At 39.6% G+C, this 22,162-nt stretch overlaps 2 protein-coding genes across 4 annotated transcripts in view; one reads left to right on the top strand and one right to left on the bottom strand.

Annotated features, from left to right (window-relative positions):
• Nucleotides 1-22,162, bottom strand: part of ROS1 (ROS proto-oncogene 1, receptor tyrosine kinase) — a 123,245-nt gene that overhangs the window by 19,252 nt on the left and 81,831 nt on the right. The window contains exons 35-42 of the mRNA XM_055087538.1: nt 20,622-20,705; nt 17,502-17,637; nt 16,104-16,266; nt 14,646-14,710; nt 13,264-13,393; nt 7,076-7,173; nt 6,655-6,858; nt 5,488-5,622 (exon numbers count right to left, since the gene is read on the bottom strand). Of these exons, the coding sequence (XP_054943513.1) occupies nt 5,488-5,622; nt 6,655-6,858; nt 7,076-7,173; nt 13,264-13,393; nt 14,646-14,710; nt 16,104-16,266; nt 17,502-17,637; nt 20,622-20,705 (1,015 nt within the window). The remainder of the gene's footprint in view (nt 1-5,487; nt 5,623-6,654; nt 6,859-7,075; nt 7,174-13,263; nt 13,394-14,645; nt 14,711-16,103; nt 16,267-17,501; nt 17,638-20,621; nt 20,706-22,162) is intronic.
• The window catches only part of DCBLD1 (discoidin, CUB and LCCL domain containing 1), a 271,285-nt gene continuing 256,187 nt past the window's right edge, over nt 7,065-22,162 (top strand). For all 3 annotated transcript variants that reach the window (XM_055087536.1, XM_055087537.1, XM_028494502.1), the window contains exons 1-2: nt 7,065-7,153; nt 11,854-12,004. The gene's annotated coding sequence lies outside the window, so the exon portion shown is untranslated. The remainder of the gene's footprint in view (nt 7,154-11,853; nt 12,005-22,162) is intronic.

Raw genomic sequence — 22,162 nt, 5'->3', positions numbered from 1 at the left:
GCGCCACAACTACTGAGCCCGCGAGCCGCAACTACTGAAGCCTGCGTGCCCAGAGCCCGTGCTCCGCAACAAGAGAAGCCACCGCAATGAGAAGCCCGCGCACTGCAACGAAGAATAGCCCCTGCTCGCTGCAACTAGAGGAAGCCCGCGCGCAGCAACGAAGACCCAACACAGCTAAAAGTAAAAATAAATAAAATAAATAAATTTAAAAATATATATATTAGTACTACCATATCAACAGATAAATATACAATTACAAATTATAAGTTCTTTAAAAAAGTACTAAAGAAAACAAATGTGAGCTCTAATTAGAGATGGAACATTTTTGACAAATTGCTTATAGAAGGACCCTCTGCAGAGGTGATGTTTAAGCCAATGAACTCTGTAGAAAAATAAGATGCTAGTCATGGGGACTGGGTGGGGATGGAAGTCAGGGAACACACTAGAAGAGGCAAAAGCATGTGTAAATTCCTAAATTTGGAAAGAGCTTGGCACATTTTAGAATGTGAAGGAAAGCCAGTGGGGCTGTAGAGCAGTCATTGAGGGGGAGAGTATAAAAGATGAGGTCAGAGAGGTGAGGATCACACAGATCAAGGGCCAGGCTAGGTGCTGGATTTTATGGCACTACAATGGAAGCTGTCCAAGGTTTTTAAGTGGGCATGATCTTTACATCTTTAAAGGATGACTCTAGTTGATATATGTGGAGGATTGATTGTAGAGGGGCAAGTTGGAAGCAAGGAAGTTGTGTTTTTTTTAACATCTTTATTGGGGTATAATTGCTTTACAATGGTGTGTTAGTTGCTACTGTATAACAAAGTGAATCAGCTATACATATACATATATCCCCACATCTCCTCCCTCTTGCGTCTCCCTTCCACCCTCCCTATCCCACCCCTCTAGGTGGTCACAAAGCACTGAGCTGATCTCCCTGTGCTATGTGGCTGCTTACCACTAGCTATCTATTTCACATTTGGTTGTGAATATATGTCCAGTAAGCTGGGACGAAGCGAAGGAAGTTATTGAAGAAGACTAGGTGAGAGATAATGGTGTTGGACTAAGACAATGACAGTGGAGCTGGAATAAGAAAATATTCAACTGCTAGGTGACAATGAGGCAGAAATCATCATAGGTATTGTATTTAAAATAGCTGTATCTGTATATGGCATGCAGACTCCACTTCCATGTCTTTCATTCTTGCAGGCACCTCAGGTCAGAGTTAATACTCAATATCAGAGTATCATGGAGAATGGTCTGTTTTTCAGTATTGATCTGATGACTTTTCATATATATTACAAGGAATTTACATTCTGGATATGGATTGCCAAACTTGGCTTTATTTTTTAAAGATTAGAATCATCACTAAGAACCTAATCTTTTACATATTTCTATATAATCTGTGGCATTTAGAAAAGGGATGACACAGAGAACTCAATGAAAGACAATTCGACTCTGAAATAACATCGTGTAACTGATATTCGATCATGGAGTTTAAACCAGTAGTTAAAGTAGAATCTTGATGGGAATCTTAGGGTTGTCCTAAGAGGTGAGAGGAGAAAGTGAAGTGTAACTTGCCACAGGGAGCCTATCCCTTCTAAACAGAAAGTTGCGATTCTGAGATACTGCCGAAGGATACATTGAATCTCTCAAGACTTGTCATATTTCAGTTATGAAGTTTTTAGCTTATTTATATCCCACCTCATTCTACAAAGTATTCAAGACACTTAATGGAGATGATTTAGTGAGAAGGAAGGAGCAAGAGGAGGACAGAGGGAGAGGGGAGAGAAGCCATCCTTCCAATTGCCCCTTTGCCACTCTGTGCTTCACCCACTCACACTCCCCTCCAAAAGTTTAATCTATGCAAGTTATTTAGTCAGATATTCCTAATTTTCATCTATGGAGGCTTTAATTTACATTGAATCCATAATTACTCTTAACTCTCTGATGGCAAAAACAATTGACCTGATGGTATTTAAAACCTTTCTCTCCCACTATCCAGGGCCAAATGAGCACTGGATCGCCCTAGATTAAGAAAAGAGGAGCTCTATAAAGCAGTAGTCATTTAAAAGTAAAGAGTAAGGGGCTTCCCTGGTGGCGCAGTGGTTAAGAGTCCGCCTGCCGATGCAGGGGACACGGGCTTGTGCCCCGGTCCGGGAAGATCCCACATGCCCCGGAGCGGCTAGGCCCGTGAGCCATGGCCACCGAGCCTGCGCGTCCAGAGCCTGTGCTCCGCAATGGGAGAGGACACAACAGTGAGAGGACCGCGTACCGCAAAAAAAAAAAAAAAATTTTTTTTAAATTAAAAAATAAAAGTAAAGAGTAAAACTTGTGCTCTTAAACAGCATTAAGCTGACAATGGAATAAATGGCTAGGCTTTTTAAATTTTATCAATCCTAAAAAATGCATTTCTTACATCTTTCAGGTGAATTAACAACAAGTATATCTTTGGCATAGGGGTCTTTCCTTACAAATACATACTTGTCACAATTCAGTATCATGCATTAAATACTTGTACCAAGTTATAGTTACAAATATTCAAGCATATTAGTCTAAATAAAGTGACAGCTCCTTCACTTTTATTAAAATTTACCTGGGCTGGTTGTTCTACCTCTAAACAGAGACTCACACATTATACTTGAAATATCTCATTTAGCTAAGTGTTCCAGTTCAAATTCTTCCATTCACTATGCCAACCCCTATACTCCTCTTTGCTTCAGTTTTTTCCACAATAGCACAATCTCATTAACCATGTTCATTAATAGTCTCTATGAGTAAAATCCTTGGATTCGTAAGGCAATTGAAATTCAACAGTTGAAAACTCCATGGCATCTTTCAGTATTAAGGGGATGAGTTTCTATAAGTATTTAAGCAAAGCACATAAAATACAGATTTTAAAATACCCAATCCAGGAAAGACCCAATTAGCATCAATTAGCGTCTAGGTATACATATTCTTAAGGGGTAAAAATAAGGTGGTGAGCCTCCATGTTCTCCCATTGTCACCTCCGTCATTTGAGAGACTCTCCAGTAATTCCAGTTGCCCCTGTGATACCTGTGAAAGAGGTCTCACTTGATGTAGATTGCCCTTTGATCCCATTTATTCTTGAGAGTGCTATGGTTGTTGTGCAAACTAAAAGCTGAAGAGAATGCTGAGGGCTGGGCTTTGCACCGTACATCCCAGGCTATGGAAAGAAGGGCAGGAATGCTCTGAACTCTCACATTCCATTAATAGCTAAGCACAGCGTAGCCATCTATGGACTCACCTGACCCAGAGTGCATCCAGGTGCTGAGTATTTAAGCAGTGAATAGAAGGTGCAGCCTGGCTCAGCACAGACTTTCAACCCTCTAAGCTGGGCCTATGATCTCAGAGAACTGCTTCAAATAAAAATCAGTTCCCTCTGTACTCTAAGGAGAGTAGTTAATCTTTATCATGACAACTTAAGGCCGTGGACAGATTGAATGGCATCGCTGAGAGCTCCATTTCCTTAGCACAGCTTGTCTTCCTGGTTGGCCATGGGTCGTTAACCCTTCCTAGGGATCTGGAGCATGCAGCCCTTAGAGGGCTTGGAGCATTGTTCACTTTTTAACTACTGATGTTCAAATGAACTTCAAAATCAGCAATGGAAATTTTAGCTTCAAGGAAACTATATTTTTATAAAATTAGAGCAATAATGTATCCAACTGAATAATTATTCAAGATAAAATTATATAGAATATTATCTTTTTCCACTTATAATCAGGAATATTTTTCTAGAACTTTTCTAGCACTCCTTCTTTCTCCTCCTTCTAGTTGAATTTTTGGATACCTTTGGATAGAGCAAAGTTCAACATACCTGCATTTTTCTTCTCCACAAGAGGGCAATTAATTATCCAGCTCCCTCTTCCCCAAACAAAAAAAATGAACACATCAGTCAAAACGTATAATTCAGTGACTGATTCCTAGAGTGCCTATCCAATAAAAAAGCCTAATTATGATGAGGTACATTACCCTCTAGAGGGGAAGATATGCCAAATAGAATTCTAACAGCACAAGGAAAATTCTGTGCAACTGAAATTTGGGATAAATTTTCTGAGTGTTCAATAGATGTGCAAGAGATGCAAAACAGTGATTAGTTTGCTAACTATTTAATTAAAATGTATTTAATACTTAGGTATGCTGGGTTTTTTTCCTCAAGCCCTAGACCAAAGTTTTTCAAATTTCGTATAACTTTCTTACTCCTAACTTAAAGAAGTTTTTCCATCTGCCCCAAAAGGACCATGAGTCATACTTTTAGACACTGCCACCAAACTTGTTCAGGTATGTGTATAACTGATCCTTCCGTAAATATCCCAGAGGCTATAAGAGCAAAATCAGAAACAGACAGTGACTCCAGTCTTCTTCTAGCTGGAAGATTTAAATAATACAAAAACATTCACCCATAGAACATCCAGCCAAGGTGCCCAGATCTTAGTCATCTTTGGCTCTAGTCTGAATAATCCTCTAAATAACACAGCATAGGCAAGGCAGTGCAACCATGGTGTGTATCCGCATACTGCTAATTCCTTTTGCACTTGTCTGTACCACGCAGTTTAGCACTTTATTACATGTTGGCTTGTTATCCAACTGCTCCACGTGTGTGTCTTTTCTTTCAAAATACATTCAGAGATGCTGAAGAAGCGCGGCTCTGGTTTAAACACCTCTGTATTCCATACAGTCCTTAGCATGGTGTAGTGCACACAACAGAGGAGTTTATACTTGTTGATTATATGTTCTTTTAGAAATTTCTTGGGTAAAACACCTCTTAGAAAAAGTGTCAAGACTTGATATTTCTGCTAAGGTTGTTCACAAGAAGGTAGATTAGTACTCAGAAAAATTACTTGGCTTGTTTTTCCTTTATAATTAGATCAAAATCACCTACTGTTCCAAGGATCACAAATCTATTAGAATTCAATAGTTGCCAGGATCAATTTGATAAAGTCACTAATACTTATGTAGTCACTTCGTGTGAAGTTCATAAATAGATAACAACCTATATAATTTTTAGCAGTACTGTATCCCAATATCAGCTTTATCAACAAAAGCAATCCAACTTTTAAATAATATATTCCTAGTTAATAGAACCTTTTAATATGCAGGTTAAGATGTTAGTCAAATTAGATCTTCCAAAATGAAATGAGTATATATGTGAATACACACACACACACACACACACACACGCACACATATACACAAAGAGCTTTTATTTATTTATTAGAATTCTCTTAACCTAGAGTATAAACATATTCTGCTGTTCTAGATTTTGCTTCTGAAATGAAATATCATGTATATATATAAATAAAAAGAAACCATCATGCATTTAGTAAATTAAGTGCCACAATCAATTTACATTTTACATAAGATATACAAATATATAGATTCAGTTTTTATTTTAAAATACCATACCAATGAGGCACGTGATTGCATGTGCACGTGTTTTTGTTCTTGGGTACTTATGGAACATGATTAACTTACAGATCATCGGGACAATTTCTCGGTGGCTCCAGTCTCCCTCCTGTTTGCACATAGTTTAAAACATCAAGGTTAGAATGAGCTGGATAAGGCTGATGACCAAGAGTTAAAATTTCCCAAATCAAAATTCCAAAAGACCTAAAGACATTAAAGAGTTTGCTTTAATTATACATATTAGAAACATCACGTTTACAGTAGTTTTTCCAACATAATTATTCCTGGGGCTATCAGAGTCTACTTTGTGATTGGCATTATTGGCCCCATAAAAGGCAAATGGGAGATTTAAAAGCAAGTTGACCTCAAGAAAAAGAGAACAAGCAACTGCATACTAGCAACATTTCAAAGGTGATAGGAAGGCTTAGTGGGGGCACAAACACACACACACACACACACACACACACACACACACACACTATGCTCCTCTTCCCTGGCTGAATCTGCACTGCGGACCTCCATTACCTATGGCTTTCGTAGCTTCATTATGCAAACACACTAGGGGTGGGTGAGCAAGAAAGCATCTCACCTTTCTTCCTGAGTTTGAGTGCTAGTAAATGTGGAGAGGGAAGGCATGAATATAAACTGACAACACTGTAGACCGACTTTATTTCATCCCCAGTTTTGCAGAGGTCCAGTCAAGCTTAAAAGTTATTGGATGAATCTTTACATTTTGAGCAGCTCTAATCAAAAGTTTGGGGTCAACAAGCAAAAATGAGGGGTTCTATTCAAATAATAAAGAGCTGTCCAAACCTCCCTCATGTCCTAATCGTTTTGAGATCCATGATTTAAATTCTGTGTATAAATTAATGACCAAACGTCCCAAAGTAGTAGGCATTTGGACACACACTTGGACATTAATTCATAGACACCAATTCCTATTAGTCATAGCCTCTACACTTTTGGAGAGTAATAAGCTATCCGAAATAAATGGATCTATTCCACATACACCAGTAAGGTAACGGATCAAAACTAATTGGAGGGAGAGGTATAAACTGTTGAGACCCAGGCCTTCCTTGCCCACCAGCTTTCACTTTAGCTTGAGGCAAATCACTTAACCTCTCTGGTCTTATGTTTTCTCACGTAAAAAACAAGACTAGATGACCTTTTAAGATCCCTTCTGGCTCTGGCATTGGATGGTTCTGCCCACGTTTCTCTGTGTCCTGTTAAGCTCACCATACATCAGACTGAGTAGTGAAGATTCCATCCACCAAACTTTCTGGAGCCATCCACCGAACAGGGAGCAGGCCTTCTCCTCTCTTTCTATAGTAATCATTTTTATAGATGTCCCTCGCGAGTCCAAAGTCCCCAATCTTCACTATCCGTGATGGACTAGTATAGTCTTTTACAGAGACAAGGCAATTCCGAGCTGCCAGATCCCTATGGCAGAAGCTATACTTAATAATAATAATAATAATAAAAGTTCCAGAGATCAGACAAGTAACACTAGGAGGTCTGTAGAGAAGAGAGATTTTAACAGAAACTATTGCTATTTTGAAGGAATGAAAATGTTACTTATCTTGTATATTCTACCCAAACTACAGGTGATTATTGTGCCAAGCTTCATAAGAACCCTTTATCCAGAATGTCACTGTACCTGTGAATGAAGTGCATCTGCTCCAAGTAGACACAGCCTTTTGAAATATCTACACAAAGGTCTACAAGGTCAACCAAGGTGAGTAAAGGACCGTGAAACTGTAAGAAATAAAAGAAAAATTACAGGCACTTTTCCAGTTTGCACAAAATATATATGTATATATATAGCCACGTATATATGCATGTACACACACATATATATGATGTTTTAAAGGAATTTTTAGTTATGGTAATAGAATTCAAACAAAGAGGAAAAGAACTACATTTATATGCTTTCTACCAAAATATACATAAATAAGACTATCTTTAGTAAGCAGAAGCAATATAGACTCTTTATGGGAAAGATCTCAGGGTGTTAGATCAGACTAGTTTAAAACCTAGCTCTGCTACTTACAAGCTGTGTGAACTTGCTCACATTGCTTAATTCGCTAAGCAATTTTCTCATATGTAAAATGGGAACACTAATACTAACTGTGTCAGATTTGAGATAAGATATGTAATCTAGCTGGGACATAACAGGCACTTAATAAACAGTAGCTGCTCTCATTAGCAGTAATAGTGATAGTTTAATCAGTTTAATTATTGGCCCAATGTCACGCTATAATGTCAGTCACGACAATGGGCTTGTTCTCCATATAAGCCCCATAGAAATTGTTAGCAATACTCTATTTCAAGGTCACAGATTACTCCTCTCATCTAAGAGAGCCAGCACAAATATACAGTAGAGCCTGTACTGGCTGCGATGATTTCTACATGAACAAAGCCAGTTGAAGTTTTTATTAGTACCATATGGAAAAAATTCAAAGTTCCTTCATGGAGGCTATATTCATATACTGTCTGTCCCTTACCATTTCCCTGCAATTACCCTATTTCAAGCCTTTGTCATCCCTATCTGACGCTTCCCATGTCTCCAGCCTCCTGTGCTTTAACTAGCTCACTTTGTTGTGACCCACTGCCTGTAGAGTCTATTACAGATTCCTGAGCACAGCCTCCATGGCAGCCCCAGGCTGCACCAGCCTCTCTTTACATCCATTTATTTTCCACAGATTCTCCTCTCACAATCTGTGCTTTGGTCACACTGGGCCATTTGCAGCTCCTTATACCTGCTCTGCATTTCTCAACCTCTCTTCATTATTCCTTCTGTCATTCCTGGAATGCCCTCCGTATTCTTGATTTCCATCCACATCCTTCAATGAGCATCTCAAAGGATTCACAACCTTGAAATCCCTTGATTCCTCATAGACGTGTGCTCTTAAATGCTGTTCCCTCTGACTCCCCTGACAAGCTCATGTCTTGTCCCGAAAGTAGGAAGAATTCTGAATTCTGGGACTCAACATCACCATGGTCCCACTCAACCACACCTATGTCTTAAAACTAAACTCAGTCTTACTCCCAAGAATCAATCCCTTGCAGCCCTGTTCAGGTCCACTAGACGCGCGTCTCACAGCCTTGTGTCTGAGTCCCTGCCTTGTGTCTCGACCGGTTCATTGGTTCCTCTGTGAATGGAATCCTGCTTTGCCCTTGGCAAAACCTACTCTACTCTTGAAGACATTCTTCGCAGAGAATCCTACTCCTGAACTTCAGTCTGGTGGCTAGTGCCCTGTTCCCTGCTGACAGATTTTCAAATGCTGCCTGCCTGCTTGAATCTCTGATTATAACTTGCTCCTAATCGTCCCTGTGACAACCTATTGGAACATTTCATTACCCCATGTCGGGCCTCCTTAACCCCAGATGCTGCCCTCGGCTACCACCTGTCTTCTCTTGCCAAACCCTCCAGACATAATGAAACTCCATCTCTGTCCATCCCTAGTCAAAGCCTTTTATAACTCATATGAGTGTAGTTTCAGAAACTGTTCTATCTCGCACCTCGGTTGTGTCCCAAACAGAAGACCTCCTCCGTGAAGCCTTCTCACATCTCCCCAGTTGGAAATCATCTCTCTCTCCTCTGTGCTTCAGCAGTGTGTTCTCTACTCCATTCTAATGGGCCTTCCCTCTTTCTACCTTAAATGAGTCATTCATATGTGACTTACCCACCCTACCATGTGGCAGGGCCCTAGAAAGCAAGAGCCACATCCTCCACTGTCGTAAAATAAATACCCGGCAAAAATTTCATGAATTGAATTGTATCTGGCTATGTAGTTGTATTATTTTGGTAGATAGGGTTTTTTGTTCACTTCTTCTATCTTACTACAATCTTAGAATATCAAAGCTAAAAGAAGCCGAGAAAGTTTTGGATTCAGTGTTCCATTTTACAATGCAGAAACTGAGTCCTAAAAATGAAGGACCAGACTAAGGTTTATAAACCCAGTTGCGGTCAATCCTTATGCATTCAACCCAACAAAACAGTCTCAGAGTGGGGATGGAGAGAAGGGTGCTTGTGGTAATTCTGGAAAGGTCCCTCTGAGCACTCTCTGTGGAGAGGCGGCTGGCCCCGTGTGAATTTAGCCTGACGGGGGCGTAGAGCCTGTGGCCCTCCGCTGTGGACCCCATACCTTGATTCTGGCACTCAGCACCTAAGGGCACCCTGTCCGATAAGGTCAGGGTGAGGGAGACAATCATGGACGCTGCCTTGGTAGCCAGCAGGAAAGGCAGCAGAAGAACTGAAGTGCAATTGAGAACCAATCGTCAGAACCACTAGGACACTGGCTGAATAAGAGGAGTTCGGGAAAAGCAGCTCTGTGAGTTTTTTCAGTCCATCTTCATTGTCTCTTCTCTCCCCCACAAAAAACTAAAAAAAAAAAATCTACAGAGGCACTTTCTTGTTAAAGATGAGGAATTGAATTTATGCATTTTAGTTTTACTCTCTCCCCAAACCTTACTAAAATGACATTATAGAGGAAATGTTGTGATCTCAAGAGGATAAACAGATCAGGAGAATAGATAGAGCACAAGGAAACATTTTGGAGGAAGGAAAGCAGGTGGAGGTGTGGTCATTTAGCAGAGCCAAGAGAGATGAAAGCTGGCTGCCTGCAGAGGGAGAAGACAAGAATTAAGTGATGTTTTTCACTATAGAACCCCATAAACACTCTGGAATTTGAGGTAGCAAGTATCTCTGAATGCAGGGTTGAGGGGCAGGACTGAAAGCAAAGTGAATTTTTTAAAGTTTGTTTCAAGGGCTAAGTAGACCCTAGATCCCCGCCCCACAGCAGCAGGAGGCTTTCCTCTGCTAAAACCCCCCCACACACACATACACACACACATACACACACATACACACACACATACAAACACACATACACAGATACACACACGTATACACACGCACACACACATACACACACACAAACACACACACATACACACACACACACACAGAACCAGAGCAGCTCCAAGTTCAAAGATACCACTCATACGAGGGCACTGTGCTAAAAATGGAGAAGAGAATTAAATGAGAATCCTCATCCTGAGCCTTGAGACCTCCAGCCCTCTTTCCCCACTCGACTCCCTGACTGAGGCTCAGGCGTTTATTGCCCAGGCAGGAGACCAGCAGATTCCTCTCTGGGGAAACTGGTGTATGCCAGGGAAGACATCCAGATGCTGTCATTAGGCGACCCCAGCGGAACATCAGGGTCCCACCTGACAACCAAAAGGAAGCTGCCACAGACATAGGCTCCAATCAGCTTCTTAGGTCTCACTATTAAATATGAAGAGCAGCCACAAATTACCAAACATTTGAGAAAAGCTTCTCATATTACAAACAGATCCCAGAACAATGAGGCAAAAAGGAAGTCAAGACAATGCAGGAAGCAAATTAACACTTTAAAAAAACTATAATTAGTATCCTAGGAAAGATAAAAGAAGATTTTGCACATATGGAAAAATCAGAATACTATTTTAAGAGGCAGTCAAAATATAAGAATGAGTCTGTGGAAAATTAAATTTTTAAATTCTATTAAAAAGTTAAGGAAATATACCAGAATTGAGAGCAAAAATACAAAGAGTAGAAAATAGGAGAAAACAGCTAACAAAAGAAAAGGATACAACAAAGGTGACCATTATCCAACTACTAGGATTTCTAGAACAAGGAAATAAAGGGAACGAAGAGTTTTCTTTATTACCGAAGAAATAATATTTAAAGATCCCAGAACTGAAAGGGATGATTTTCCAGGCTGAGGGTCCAGATGAGTAAAAAGTACCACAGATAAGAAGCAGTTCCTGGGACTTTCCTGGTGGCGCAGTGGTTAAGAATCTGCCTGCCAATGCAGAGAACACGGGTTTGAGCCCTGGTCCGGGAAGATCCCACATGCACAGAGCAACTAAGCCCGTGTGCCACAACTACTTGGCCTGCACTCTAGAGCCTGCGAGCCACAATTACTGAGCCCACACGCCACAACTACTGAAGCCCGCGTGCCTAGAGCCCATGCTCCGCAGCAAAGAGAAGCCACTGCAATGAGAAGCCTGCGCACTGCAACGAAGAGTAGCCCCAGCTCGCAGCAACTAGAGGAAGCCCGTGCGCAGCAACGAAGACCCAATGCAGCTAAAAATAAATAAATAAATTTATAAGGAAAGAAAAGAGAAGTTCCTAAAATTTTCCAAACAGGAGGACAAAAAGCAAGTCAATGATCATATGTCCAGGAATCAGAATGGCATAAAACATTTTAAAGGCAATTGTAGAAGCTAGAAAACAAAGATGCAGGAGTTTTATTTTTGAGGAAAAGGGATTTTCAACCTAGAATCCAGGCAAATTATTAATCAAGTGTGGGGCGGGAGGGAAGAGCCGTTCCTCAAAATGAAAAAAAAAAGATTTTTGCCTTGCATGCTTTCTCTTTTCTAAAACAGAACAAAGAAGCCATGGAATTGAGGAAATAAAGGTCCAACATGGAAATTACCAAGGTACATGTGAAGGAAACCCCTAGGGTAACAGCTCTGTAGAGACCAGAGGACAAGCGCCTGTATCGACTCCAGGAGGGAAGTATCCAGGAAAAATATGGTGAGGAGCTGGATTATCTCATATATTTACCCATATTGTGAGAAGGGTTACAATTCTGTCAGAGAGTTTAGGACTATAGAAACCTAAGCAAATGGGGCGGGGGGCATTTATTAAACTACTCAAGAGAAGAACCACAATCATAGTATTTGAGTAACTTAGCAAATAATAATTAAATAGACATAGTAACATAAACTTGCAATACTGATTTATCTGCAAATTGGGGTAACTGTCAGAGGATGGGGAAAGCAAAGTTCTTCTGTGTGTAGAGCTGGTGGGTCAGGCTGGTACATGACTAAGAGCTTAAATCCTTGCCTCTTGCAGTAGGCAGTCAGTAGATTTCCCCCAAAGTTGAAAACTCACTGTGCAGCAGTATAAGCAGAGCGTTTAGGAAAGTGGAGGTAAACACCAGAAGGAATGAGCAGAGGCCTGGAATGTGGGGATGAGATAGAGCACAGGACTCCTGTTTTTCACCATAAACCTTGTCATATGTTTCAGTTTTTTAGCTATATAATGTATACTTCAATAGAAATAAGAACCGTGATTTTTAAAACTACACATTTAAATTGTAGTTACTGTTTTGTCTCAGGTGTTTCTCACCTGCGACCTAAAAGCAGTTTCCCACAGGTGCTGAGACCCCCGGCCCTCATTCCCCACACGTGCCACAGTATTTACACTGTCCACTGTGCTGGGTGCTGCTCTAGGCACGGCGGACATGGAGAGGATGGATCGGGGCTGCATTTTGTTAGCAGGACCCTAGCGTGGGCGGGACCTATTAGCATGGTTGTAGGAAAAGAAAAGTAAGGAACCGGATGGATGGCATGAAGGAGGATGCATGAAATCAAGAGTTCTGTTTCAGCCAAAGTTTGAGACGCCTGTGAAAATCCACACAGAAAAGTCAGCTGGGAGAGATGTAAGACTAAGGGCTGGAAATTTCAATTTGGGACAGAAAGGCAGATAGATTAAGTACAGAGAAACTCCACACATTCTCTGTTCTTCAGAAACCATGATTCTGGCAGGGAGGGACCTATTTTTCCATTAGATACTAAGAACAGGCTCAAATAGCCAGAAAATGCCAGACATTAGCCCAGGGTTCTAGTATGACTAATCCAACGTGAAGGAAATATAAGAAATTTTTTGACAGAAGTCTTCTAAGTTTCTACCATCAGCCAAAACTGCAGCCTATTGAATTTAAAGGAAAATAAGATGAACTTATAGGTCATCTGCATTACATAACCAATACTGTGGACCCCATTTCCTACCGATGTCATCCGGGCTTTACGCAAATAGGTAAGAAGGTCTCCTCCTTCCATCAGTTCCAGGATGATGTACTGGGGCTCATTCAGCAGACAAACTCCAAGCTGCTTCAGAATGTTGGGATGATTAAACTTGCTAAAAGGCGAAAAGAGACAGGCAGGATAACATGACAACGACAAAAATCTAGTGAGGCTCTTTAAGGAATAGAACAATTCTTTATTTCTGGTTTCTTCAAAACGCTGATTTTTTGTTCCTCTTAATAAATGAAAGCCTTTTCCAAGAACCCAGCTGCATGCCTGCCTTACAGAGGTAATATTGCAACCCCTAGTGGCCAAGGCATGTGGATAGAACAGAGGGAGTTTTAGAAGAAGTGACATTTATATTAAGCATTTTATGTTCTGGAAAAGAAAGTAATTTTAACTAATGTCCTTCTTCGAAAAATATTTTAGAACATTATGTTTTTGGTCATGACAAGTATGAAATAGTCTCTCCCTTAAGGGAAACAATTCAGACACTCAGGTTTGGCTACAAATGTTTTCTCAAGAGGTCAAAGCAAGTAAGCCCCAATGTAACAATCAGAACCCACAACTTGGAACCCGATCAACCACTGCCTCAGGGTGTATTAAGATGTATTTGAGGGCTTCCCTGGTGGCGCAGTGGTTGAGAGTCCGCCTGCCGATGCAGGGGACAGGGGTTCGTGCCCCGGTCCGGGAAGATCCCACATGCGGCAGAGCGGCTGGGCGCGTGAGCCATGGCCGGGAGTCCGCCCGCCGATGCAGGGGCCAGGGGTCCGTGCCCCGGTCCGGGAAGATCCCACATGCGGCAGAGCGGCGGGGCGCGTGAGCCATGGCCGCTGAGCCTGCGCGTCCGGAGCCTGTGCTCCTCAATGGGAGAGGCCACAACAGTGAGAGGCCCGCGTACCGCAAAAAAAGAAAAAAAAAAAAAAAAAAGATGTATTTGAGTAGTTTTCATGACCGTCAACTAACTCTAACCTTGAAGACAAGTTTACCAAGACCAGGGATATTCTCACTGACATCACTGTACTTAAGAGAACTCTCCCTTACTTGGTCTACTTGACCCATTATCACACATTTAGAAGAACATAGGCATATTTAAAGTTGAACAGCTTCAGAAATCCCTTGCAAAACATGCTTCTGATTGAAGGTAAAAGAAAGGACTGCCTGAGGACTGCTTGTGACCAGGCTCAGAAGACTGAGTTCTATAGAATACTTGTCACTCCAGACATATTTCCTTTTAAACTTCAGCCATGTTTATTTTGGGCATGATCTGTTATGTCAGGTCATTTTGAATGTTAAAAATCCACCAATCAGATGTAAGAGCTTCCTACCCATACCAAGGGAAAATTATTTTAGAGCTGCCCTGATACCTCATCAGATGTGCCTCCTTCAGGAATTCAATCTTCTCCTGGTCTGTGGAGCCCTTCTTCAAAGTCTGTGCAATGTAAAAACAAGCCAGGAATCAGTATAGCAGACATTTCCGTGAGCTCAGTGGGTTAATGGAGACAATCTTTGTTTTGTTTTGTAATATCCACCCTTATCATAAAAAACTGTGTTCTCCAGTTCTCCAGCCTCCCTTGCAAACAGGGGTGGTCATATGACTCAGTCCTCGTCAAAGAGATGTAAGGGGGAAACTGCCGAGGGGGAGAGAGTCTTGTGCAGAACTTTTACTTTCCTGAACATATACATTTAACACTATCCTTCCCCGTCTCCATGTCCTGAATGAAGATGTGATGCTTGATTCTTTGGCAACCATCTTGGGACCACGAGGCACCATACATGTACAAAGTTGAGAGAATTTCAGATATACTGGCTCTGGCCTGACACAGTACTACACCAAAGCCAGAAGTCAACTTGTTATGTAAGAAAAAGTAACACTTGTTTAAACCAGTTGAGGTTAGAGTATGTGAAAGACTGTTAAATGCTATCAGTTGGAAGTGGAGAAAATTTTGCCAACTTCTCTGGTTGTATAGCCCACTCTCAAAGCAATAAATTCCTAACAAGCAGTGATCAGGATATTACTCAATTACATAAAAGATTCATCATTCTTTGATCAAAAGAAAGTTTTATAAAAATATGAGAGTATATCCAGGGCTTCCTTAAAACTACATCATCAAATACACCATGATGAATAATTGTGTAGTCCAGGGGTCAGCAAACTACAGCCTGTGAACCAACTCCAGCCTGTTACCTATTTTTGTACAGCTTATGATCTGAAAATAGTTGTTACATTTTTATTGGTGGTTATTTTATTTTTTCCAGCTTTATTGAGGTATAATTAACTTGTTAATTTAATAATTAACAAATGTTAATTTGTTGACATTTTTAAATGGTTGAAAAAAGTTATAAAAAAGAAGAGTATTTCATAACACATGAAAATTATATAAAATTTAAATTTCCGTTTTCATAGATAAAGTTTTACTGGAACACAACCACACCCATTCATTCACATATTGACTGTGGCTGATTTCACACTGCAATGGCAGAGTTGCGTAGTTGCAACTGACACCGTCTAGCCAGCAAGCCTAAAATATTTACTATCTGCCCTAGCACCTAGCACCCCAGTTCTCTTGTAGTATATTTGAAGGGAAAGACTGTCTGCAAGGTCTTAGCTAATTAGAAACCTCAGAGGTAACTGTTAATAACAGAATTTATGCAGGAAATTGGTGGGGGGGGGAAATGTGATTTCTGTAGCCATGGACAGGTTTCTACCTTCTCCCAGTTATCTTTTCCATCAAGAACACCCCTCTTTTATCATAGTTGTATCCATGTAAGTCCCTGTAAATATGCTGACATAACAAGTCAAGGAGTTAAAAGATCAGCGTTACCTTCACTGCTACTTTGGTTTCTGCACTTCCATCTCCTAAGATGTCTACCGCTGTCCCTTCATACACTTCTCCAAAGGCCCCACTTCCCAACAAGAGACGCAGAGTCAGTTTTTCCCGAGGGAAGGCAGGAAGACTTTCAATCTCCTCATGGGTTGGAAGCGTACTGGAAAATAACGATATTTTTGGTCTCCCAAAATGCATATGGTTTACGAGTGGGTGTTGGTGTTAGTGTTTGAGAGAGAAAAAGTATGAGAAAGAGGAAGAGAAATCTTATGGGTTTGCAACACTGCAGTGCATTCAACGCGACATAGTGATGTGTCTGTGTTCCTAGTCCTTTCCTATTCCACCATCCAGAATATTCCTTCTCTCTTCCAAAACCCAGACAGAACATGTTACTTCACTTCTAGGCACCTTCATTTTGATAGCATGCCTGTGTGTGCACTGCCTCAAGACTTTTTACTGTAGTTTGTTTCGTTAAAGTTATCAGTTATTCATTTCTTCAGGTCACCAATTTGTGTAAAAAGCTATTGCAAATTAGTAATAAATACAGCTGGGCTTATGATCTCAAAAGCTTTTGCTTTACTTCATACACCTGCTCTCTCATGTAAAACAAAATTTACGATGAGCACATAATTACTCCCTGTCCATCAGATTAACTTTTAGAAAGTCAAGCTTCTCACTTGGAATATCATGAGGGGGAGGAAATCCATCTGCATTAAAAACGCTTTGAGATTTTAAAAGAGAATCTTGAATATCAGATATGCTGCATATTTTCTCCGGGAAAAGTCACCTCTGAAAAGCTGATTTAGGTCACCTCTGTGTCTACTTCAAATCCTGTGTTCTTATGTCTTTAAATAAATTTCTAGAAGCAAGGCCGATGACTATATAATCCTTTTTGCATGGAACATAACATAGGGTCTTGTACAATGAGACATTTAAACATTTTCTTTAATTATGACAACAATGGAAGTTCAAACCTCATCTATCTTAGAGAAGTTTTGTAGGCAATCACCATAGAATTTCTGAAAACAGAATAAAATTGACTTAATAGCACACACAAGAGACCTTGGAATTCTCTTCCAGCTGAATCAATCATGTTACCATCTACTCCCTTCCTCGTAGTAGTTATCTCCTTGTTTTATTGACTTTCAAACTATGTGATAAGACACTAGAAAGCAACTAATTTTTGTTTATTTTTCTTAGGATAGGATAACAACATAATTTGCCATCCATCCCAGGTCACATTTGAGAGTGAAAGGGGATGTTACTTTTGAATATGCCAGAATAATATGGGCATAAAGCAGGACAGTCCTGGGTAACGTGGCATGCATGGGCACTCTCTTTAGAGTTGCCCACTCTTCATCTAGGTGCCCCGTAATGCCAGCCCAGGTTACATACTGTATTGCATAGCAGGCATTCGCCAGTCCTACTCCAGCGGCCAGACCTCGAAGATCAGCCAACTCTTTGTCTTCGTTTATGAGACCCGTCAGCCCTTCCTTGGGAGTTTTTTGATTCTTTAATCTTCTGTGCCAGACTATAAAGACAAAAGATCATAATTTACAAAATAAAACATTGCTTTCTTTTTCTTTAGGAAATGCTAACAATACATTTTTAAAGCTTATAGTGAAGAACACTATTGATAGAATAACAGAATTTGATTGAAAAAATATGCCCCTAATAGAATAACTTAATCCAGGTACAAAGCCATATAAAAACACATAACTTATACCACATCACATTTTAATCTCACTTCTCAGAGTAAATTTTAATATATTTCTTACTGCTGTTATAAACAAGTTGAAGCAACTTAATATCAGAACTTATTTCTCAAAATCACCCATAAACTTGAATCAAAATAAACCGAAACAAACTTACATAATAATTATTAGTGAACAAATTCATTTCTGAATCCAGATATGTCCAGGTTATACTCCTCAGCAGACCTGAGGAATGCTTTCAATATAATGGCATGCTTTATTTTAAAATGCAGAGGACAAGAGTGTATATTCATTGTTTTTCATAATACACATACTCAAATACATAGAAAAATTATTAGAATGAAGTCTACCAAGTGTTAGCAGTGGTCCTCCCTAGCTGTGAGATCATTGGTGATTTGTATTGTCTTCTTCATACAATGGGCAAATATTATTTTTATAATCATGAAACATAAGTAATATTTTTTGAAGATTAAAATACAAGTATATCATTAAGATCACCCATCAATACTAGAATATTGGCTCAGAAGTTGAAAACAGCAAGGATGCTTTGTGAGATGATGATTAAAATTTGAATTTTATTCCTTAGTAGCTTCAGTACCCAACAGGTGAGAGTTTTATGCACGTGAAATTCCGTCTGAGGGACCACACAGGGAGAGATCTTAAGTACCTTTGCTAATGCAATTATTCAAACCTGAAATGCTCTTACCATCCCTCTTCATTTTTAAAGGCCCAGAATGAGGCCTCACATCCTCAGGGATGCCTTCCGAGACCTCTGCAACCTCTGTTGATCTCTCATCTCTGAACTTCTAAGACCAACTGTGGCTCTCAGTCAGCATGGCTATGTCACTGTCTTCTACGTTTCCTATTTCCTTTTATTGCTGTTTAACACATATCCTGCTATTTATCTTTTCGTACAGGTATGTCTTACCTCCCCCATTAAATGGCAAGCTCCTGAGATCAGCAATTGTATTTTACAGTTTATTTTCCTTTGCTCCCAGCATCAGGCTCATGTTGCACAGTAGGTATAACCACTCACCAAAGTGAAAGCTGTCGATGCTTATTTTAAAACCCTTGCTTCAATTTTGTATTTATAAGTATGACTGATGAGAGCCCTCTGCACAATACAAATTTTTAAACAATTGCTATTTTCATTATTTGAATAACTCAATCTTTTCTCATGCATTCGCATAATCCTACCGGTAAAACCACATGCACTGCTACTAAAAGCAAAAGAACCAAATTAGCTTAACTATACTCAAAAATCTGTGAGTTCCAAGTACAATAAAGACCTTTAAGTCCTGCGAAAGTCAGATATCCATAGGATGTCTTGAAAGCACAATAGATTGTCTGAAATTATCTCACGTTCATCCACTAGGGTTATGGGTTTAAACAATGGTGATGTACAAGTAGGCAGGCAAAGGTCAGATGAAGGACTCTTCATGTAATACTCCTTCCCAGTAGCAAAGCAGACAAGCAGTCAAGCCTATATGCCAACTGCCAAATATACTGCAGTCATATGCATAATTCTGGAGGGGCTGGCTTAGTGGCACAAACATCAGCTGTGCAATACTTAGACTCCCTGGAACCACAGGTTAAAATCATGGCAGGGTCAGCTGAAATTTTTAGCTTTCCAAGTTAGCTGAAGAAATAATATATTCCATATATTATCTGGTGTGGAATCTTTGAAAAGAAATCTCAATTCAAGTTTCAATGTGCTCTCTAACAGCTTATGACTCCAATCAGTTTTGGGAAGAATTTAGATTTAGAACACTTAGTAAAATATTGGCTTTCTTTATCCTGAGAGCTCAACTTTATGTTTGTAACTTTTCCTTAAACTTTCCTCTATTTATGAAAAAAAAAGAAGCTACAGTTTCCTGAATATGCACTTGAGTGTTCTCTTCTGGTAAATATCATGTCTTTTTTTTGTAATGTTTCAGCATGTCAGGGACTCATACATTAGTAATGACAGGGTGACCATATAGCTTATAATCCGAACCAGAACATTTTGGGTCCTGAAAGAAAGTACTATTAATGATTATGCTGAAACAATAGGAATGAAGCAGGATGTATGATCCACTATGGTAACCCCATAGGTCCCATATTTAATCATCTTTTTGGGAGTTGTCACTGTATTTTCTCATCATTAAATCTTAAGGAAAAAAAAAAAGACTTTTAAGGCCAATACATTAGTATAAAATGAGTGGTGGGAAATAGCTAGCTTTCTATCTATCTAACCTAATTCTTCTGCTTTCCTGGTCATTTACAAATCAGCAGGGATTTGAAACAAGCAGGCCAGACATCTGAAAGAGAGAGTATTGAATGCTATAAGGCAGAAATGGATCTTCTGCAAAAGGCCCTGCTCATTCTAGACCAGGCTGTCTGCCTGCAGACCTAAAGTATCCCAACCAAGGATTGTCACTGGTTTCCCTTTAATCCAATGCTTTTTTTATACCCAGAGTCATTTTTCTTTTATTTATTTCAAACTATAAGTCACAAAACACTTGTTAGATAGCCAATCTGTAATACTGTTTTAAAGAAGGCTAAAGTTGGTGCCTTTGCAAGTAGTTTTATCTAAAGTATACTGTGAAGTGTAAATACAGATTTATTTTTCATAAAAGTTACCCCAGATTAGAAAAAAAAATTCACAGGAGTTAGTGGTTATTGAAGTATAGCCAAAGGTAACATTGTGAATTTTATAAATTTATTTCATGTGGAAAATTAAATCAACTCAGAGATTAAATCAAGTAATATGATCAAATAAACAGTTTATTACCTATATTTTAAAATCTACTATACTTACCAAAGGTCAATAGGATTGTAACAACCAGAAATATTCCAATTATAGTAGTAAGTATAAAGCTTGTTTCTGGTTTCCAAAAACCATCTAATAAAATAAATGAGAAAAAAAAAGTAATTCAAAGAGTAAAACTAGATTGTCTCAGTGATATGCCAGATATGCCAGAGTTAGCTCCTACTGGATTTTTGCAAGCCACTTGTTAAACCATCGTAGCTTGAAATCAATCATGGTGAGAGTATTTACACCATGAGAAATCAAAATCAAGGTTTTCTTCTTTTTTTTTTTTCTTTTCCAATGATCTGGTTTACCAATACATCCTTGGGATATACCCACCCCGTCTTCTACTTTAAAATGGCTGAGGAAACATGTATAATCTTTTTAGCGAATTTGGGACAAACAAGTCTCAGTCTGCATGCACTATATGGTTGGGAGTATTATTTATTCTATAACATCTTCATGTACATTTAATTACATGAGTACTGAACTGAGGAATATAAACATGATAACATGGTACCTGCTTTTAGATAGTTTCATTGAGCAGAGGAGACAAACATGTGGACCAGAGCTGGCAAACTATGGCATGCAGGCCACATCTGGCCACAGCAGCCAGATTTTGTACTATTCATGAACTAAGAATAATTTTTACATTTTAAAAATATTATTTGAAGGAGTTCCCTGGTGGCACAGTGGTTAAGAATCCGCCTGCCAATGCAGGGGATGCGGGTTCGAGCCCTGGTTCAGGAAGATCCCACATGCCGCGGAGCCACTAAGCCCGCGAGCCACAACTACTGAAGCCCATGTGCCTAGAGCCCGTGCTCCGCAATAAGAGAAGCCGCCACAATGAGAAGCCCGAGCACCACAACAAAGAGTAGCCCCCCGCTCGCCACAACTAGGGAAAGCCCATGCGCAGCAATGAAGACCCAACACAGCCAAAAATAAATAAATTAATTAAAATGTAAATAAATAAATATATGTATATATATATATATATATATATATATAATTCGGAAAAAAAGAAGATGCTACAGAGATCATTGAATGTAGCCCGGAAAGCCTAAAATATTTACTATTTGGTTCTTTGCAGAAAAGGTTTGCTGAGCTCTTCTCCAGATCACTAACTATAATGCAAGTAAGAATGATGTCAGTTTTGTATAGAATAATAGGCTGTGTGTGTATAAAATGCAATAGTTCATTTTGCCTAAGGAGCAGCAGTTAAGCATCACAATGGGTTCATTTAAAGTTAGGCCAGAACACTCTATGACATAAATCACAGCAAGATCCTTTTTGACCCACCCCCTAGAGGAATGGAAATAAAAACAAAAATAAACAAATGGGACCTAATGAAACTTAAAAGCGTTTGCACAGCAAAGGAAACCATGAAGAAGACAAAAAGACAACCCTCAGAGTGGGAGAAAATATTTGCAAATGAAGCAACCGACAAAGCATTAATCTCCAAAACATACCAGAAACTCATGCAGCTCAATATCAAAAAAAACGAACAACCCAATCCAAAAATGGGCAGAAGACCTAAATAGACATTTCTC

Source organism: Physeter macrocephalus, chromosome 10 (assembly GCF_002837175.3).
Source record: "Physeter macrocephalus isolate SW-GA chromosome 10, ASM283717v5, whole genome shotgun sequence".
NCBI classification, from domain to species: Eukaryota; Metazoa; Chordata; class Mammalia; order Artiodactyla; family Physeteridae; genus Physeter; species Physeter macrocephalus.
The sequence above is the reverse complement of the archived record's forward strand: the minus strand, read 5'-3'. Positions and strand labels throughout refer to the sequence as shown.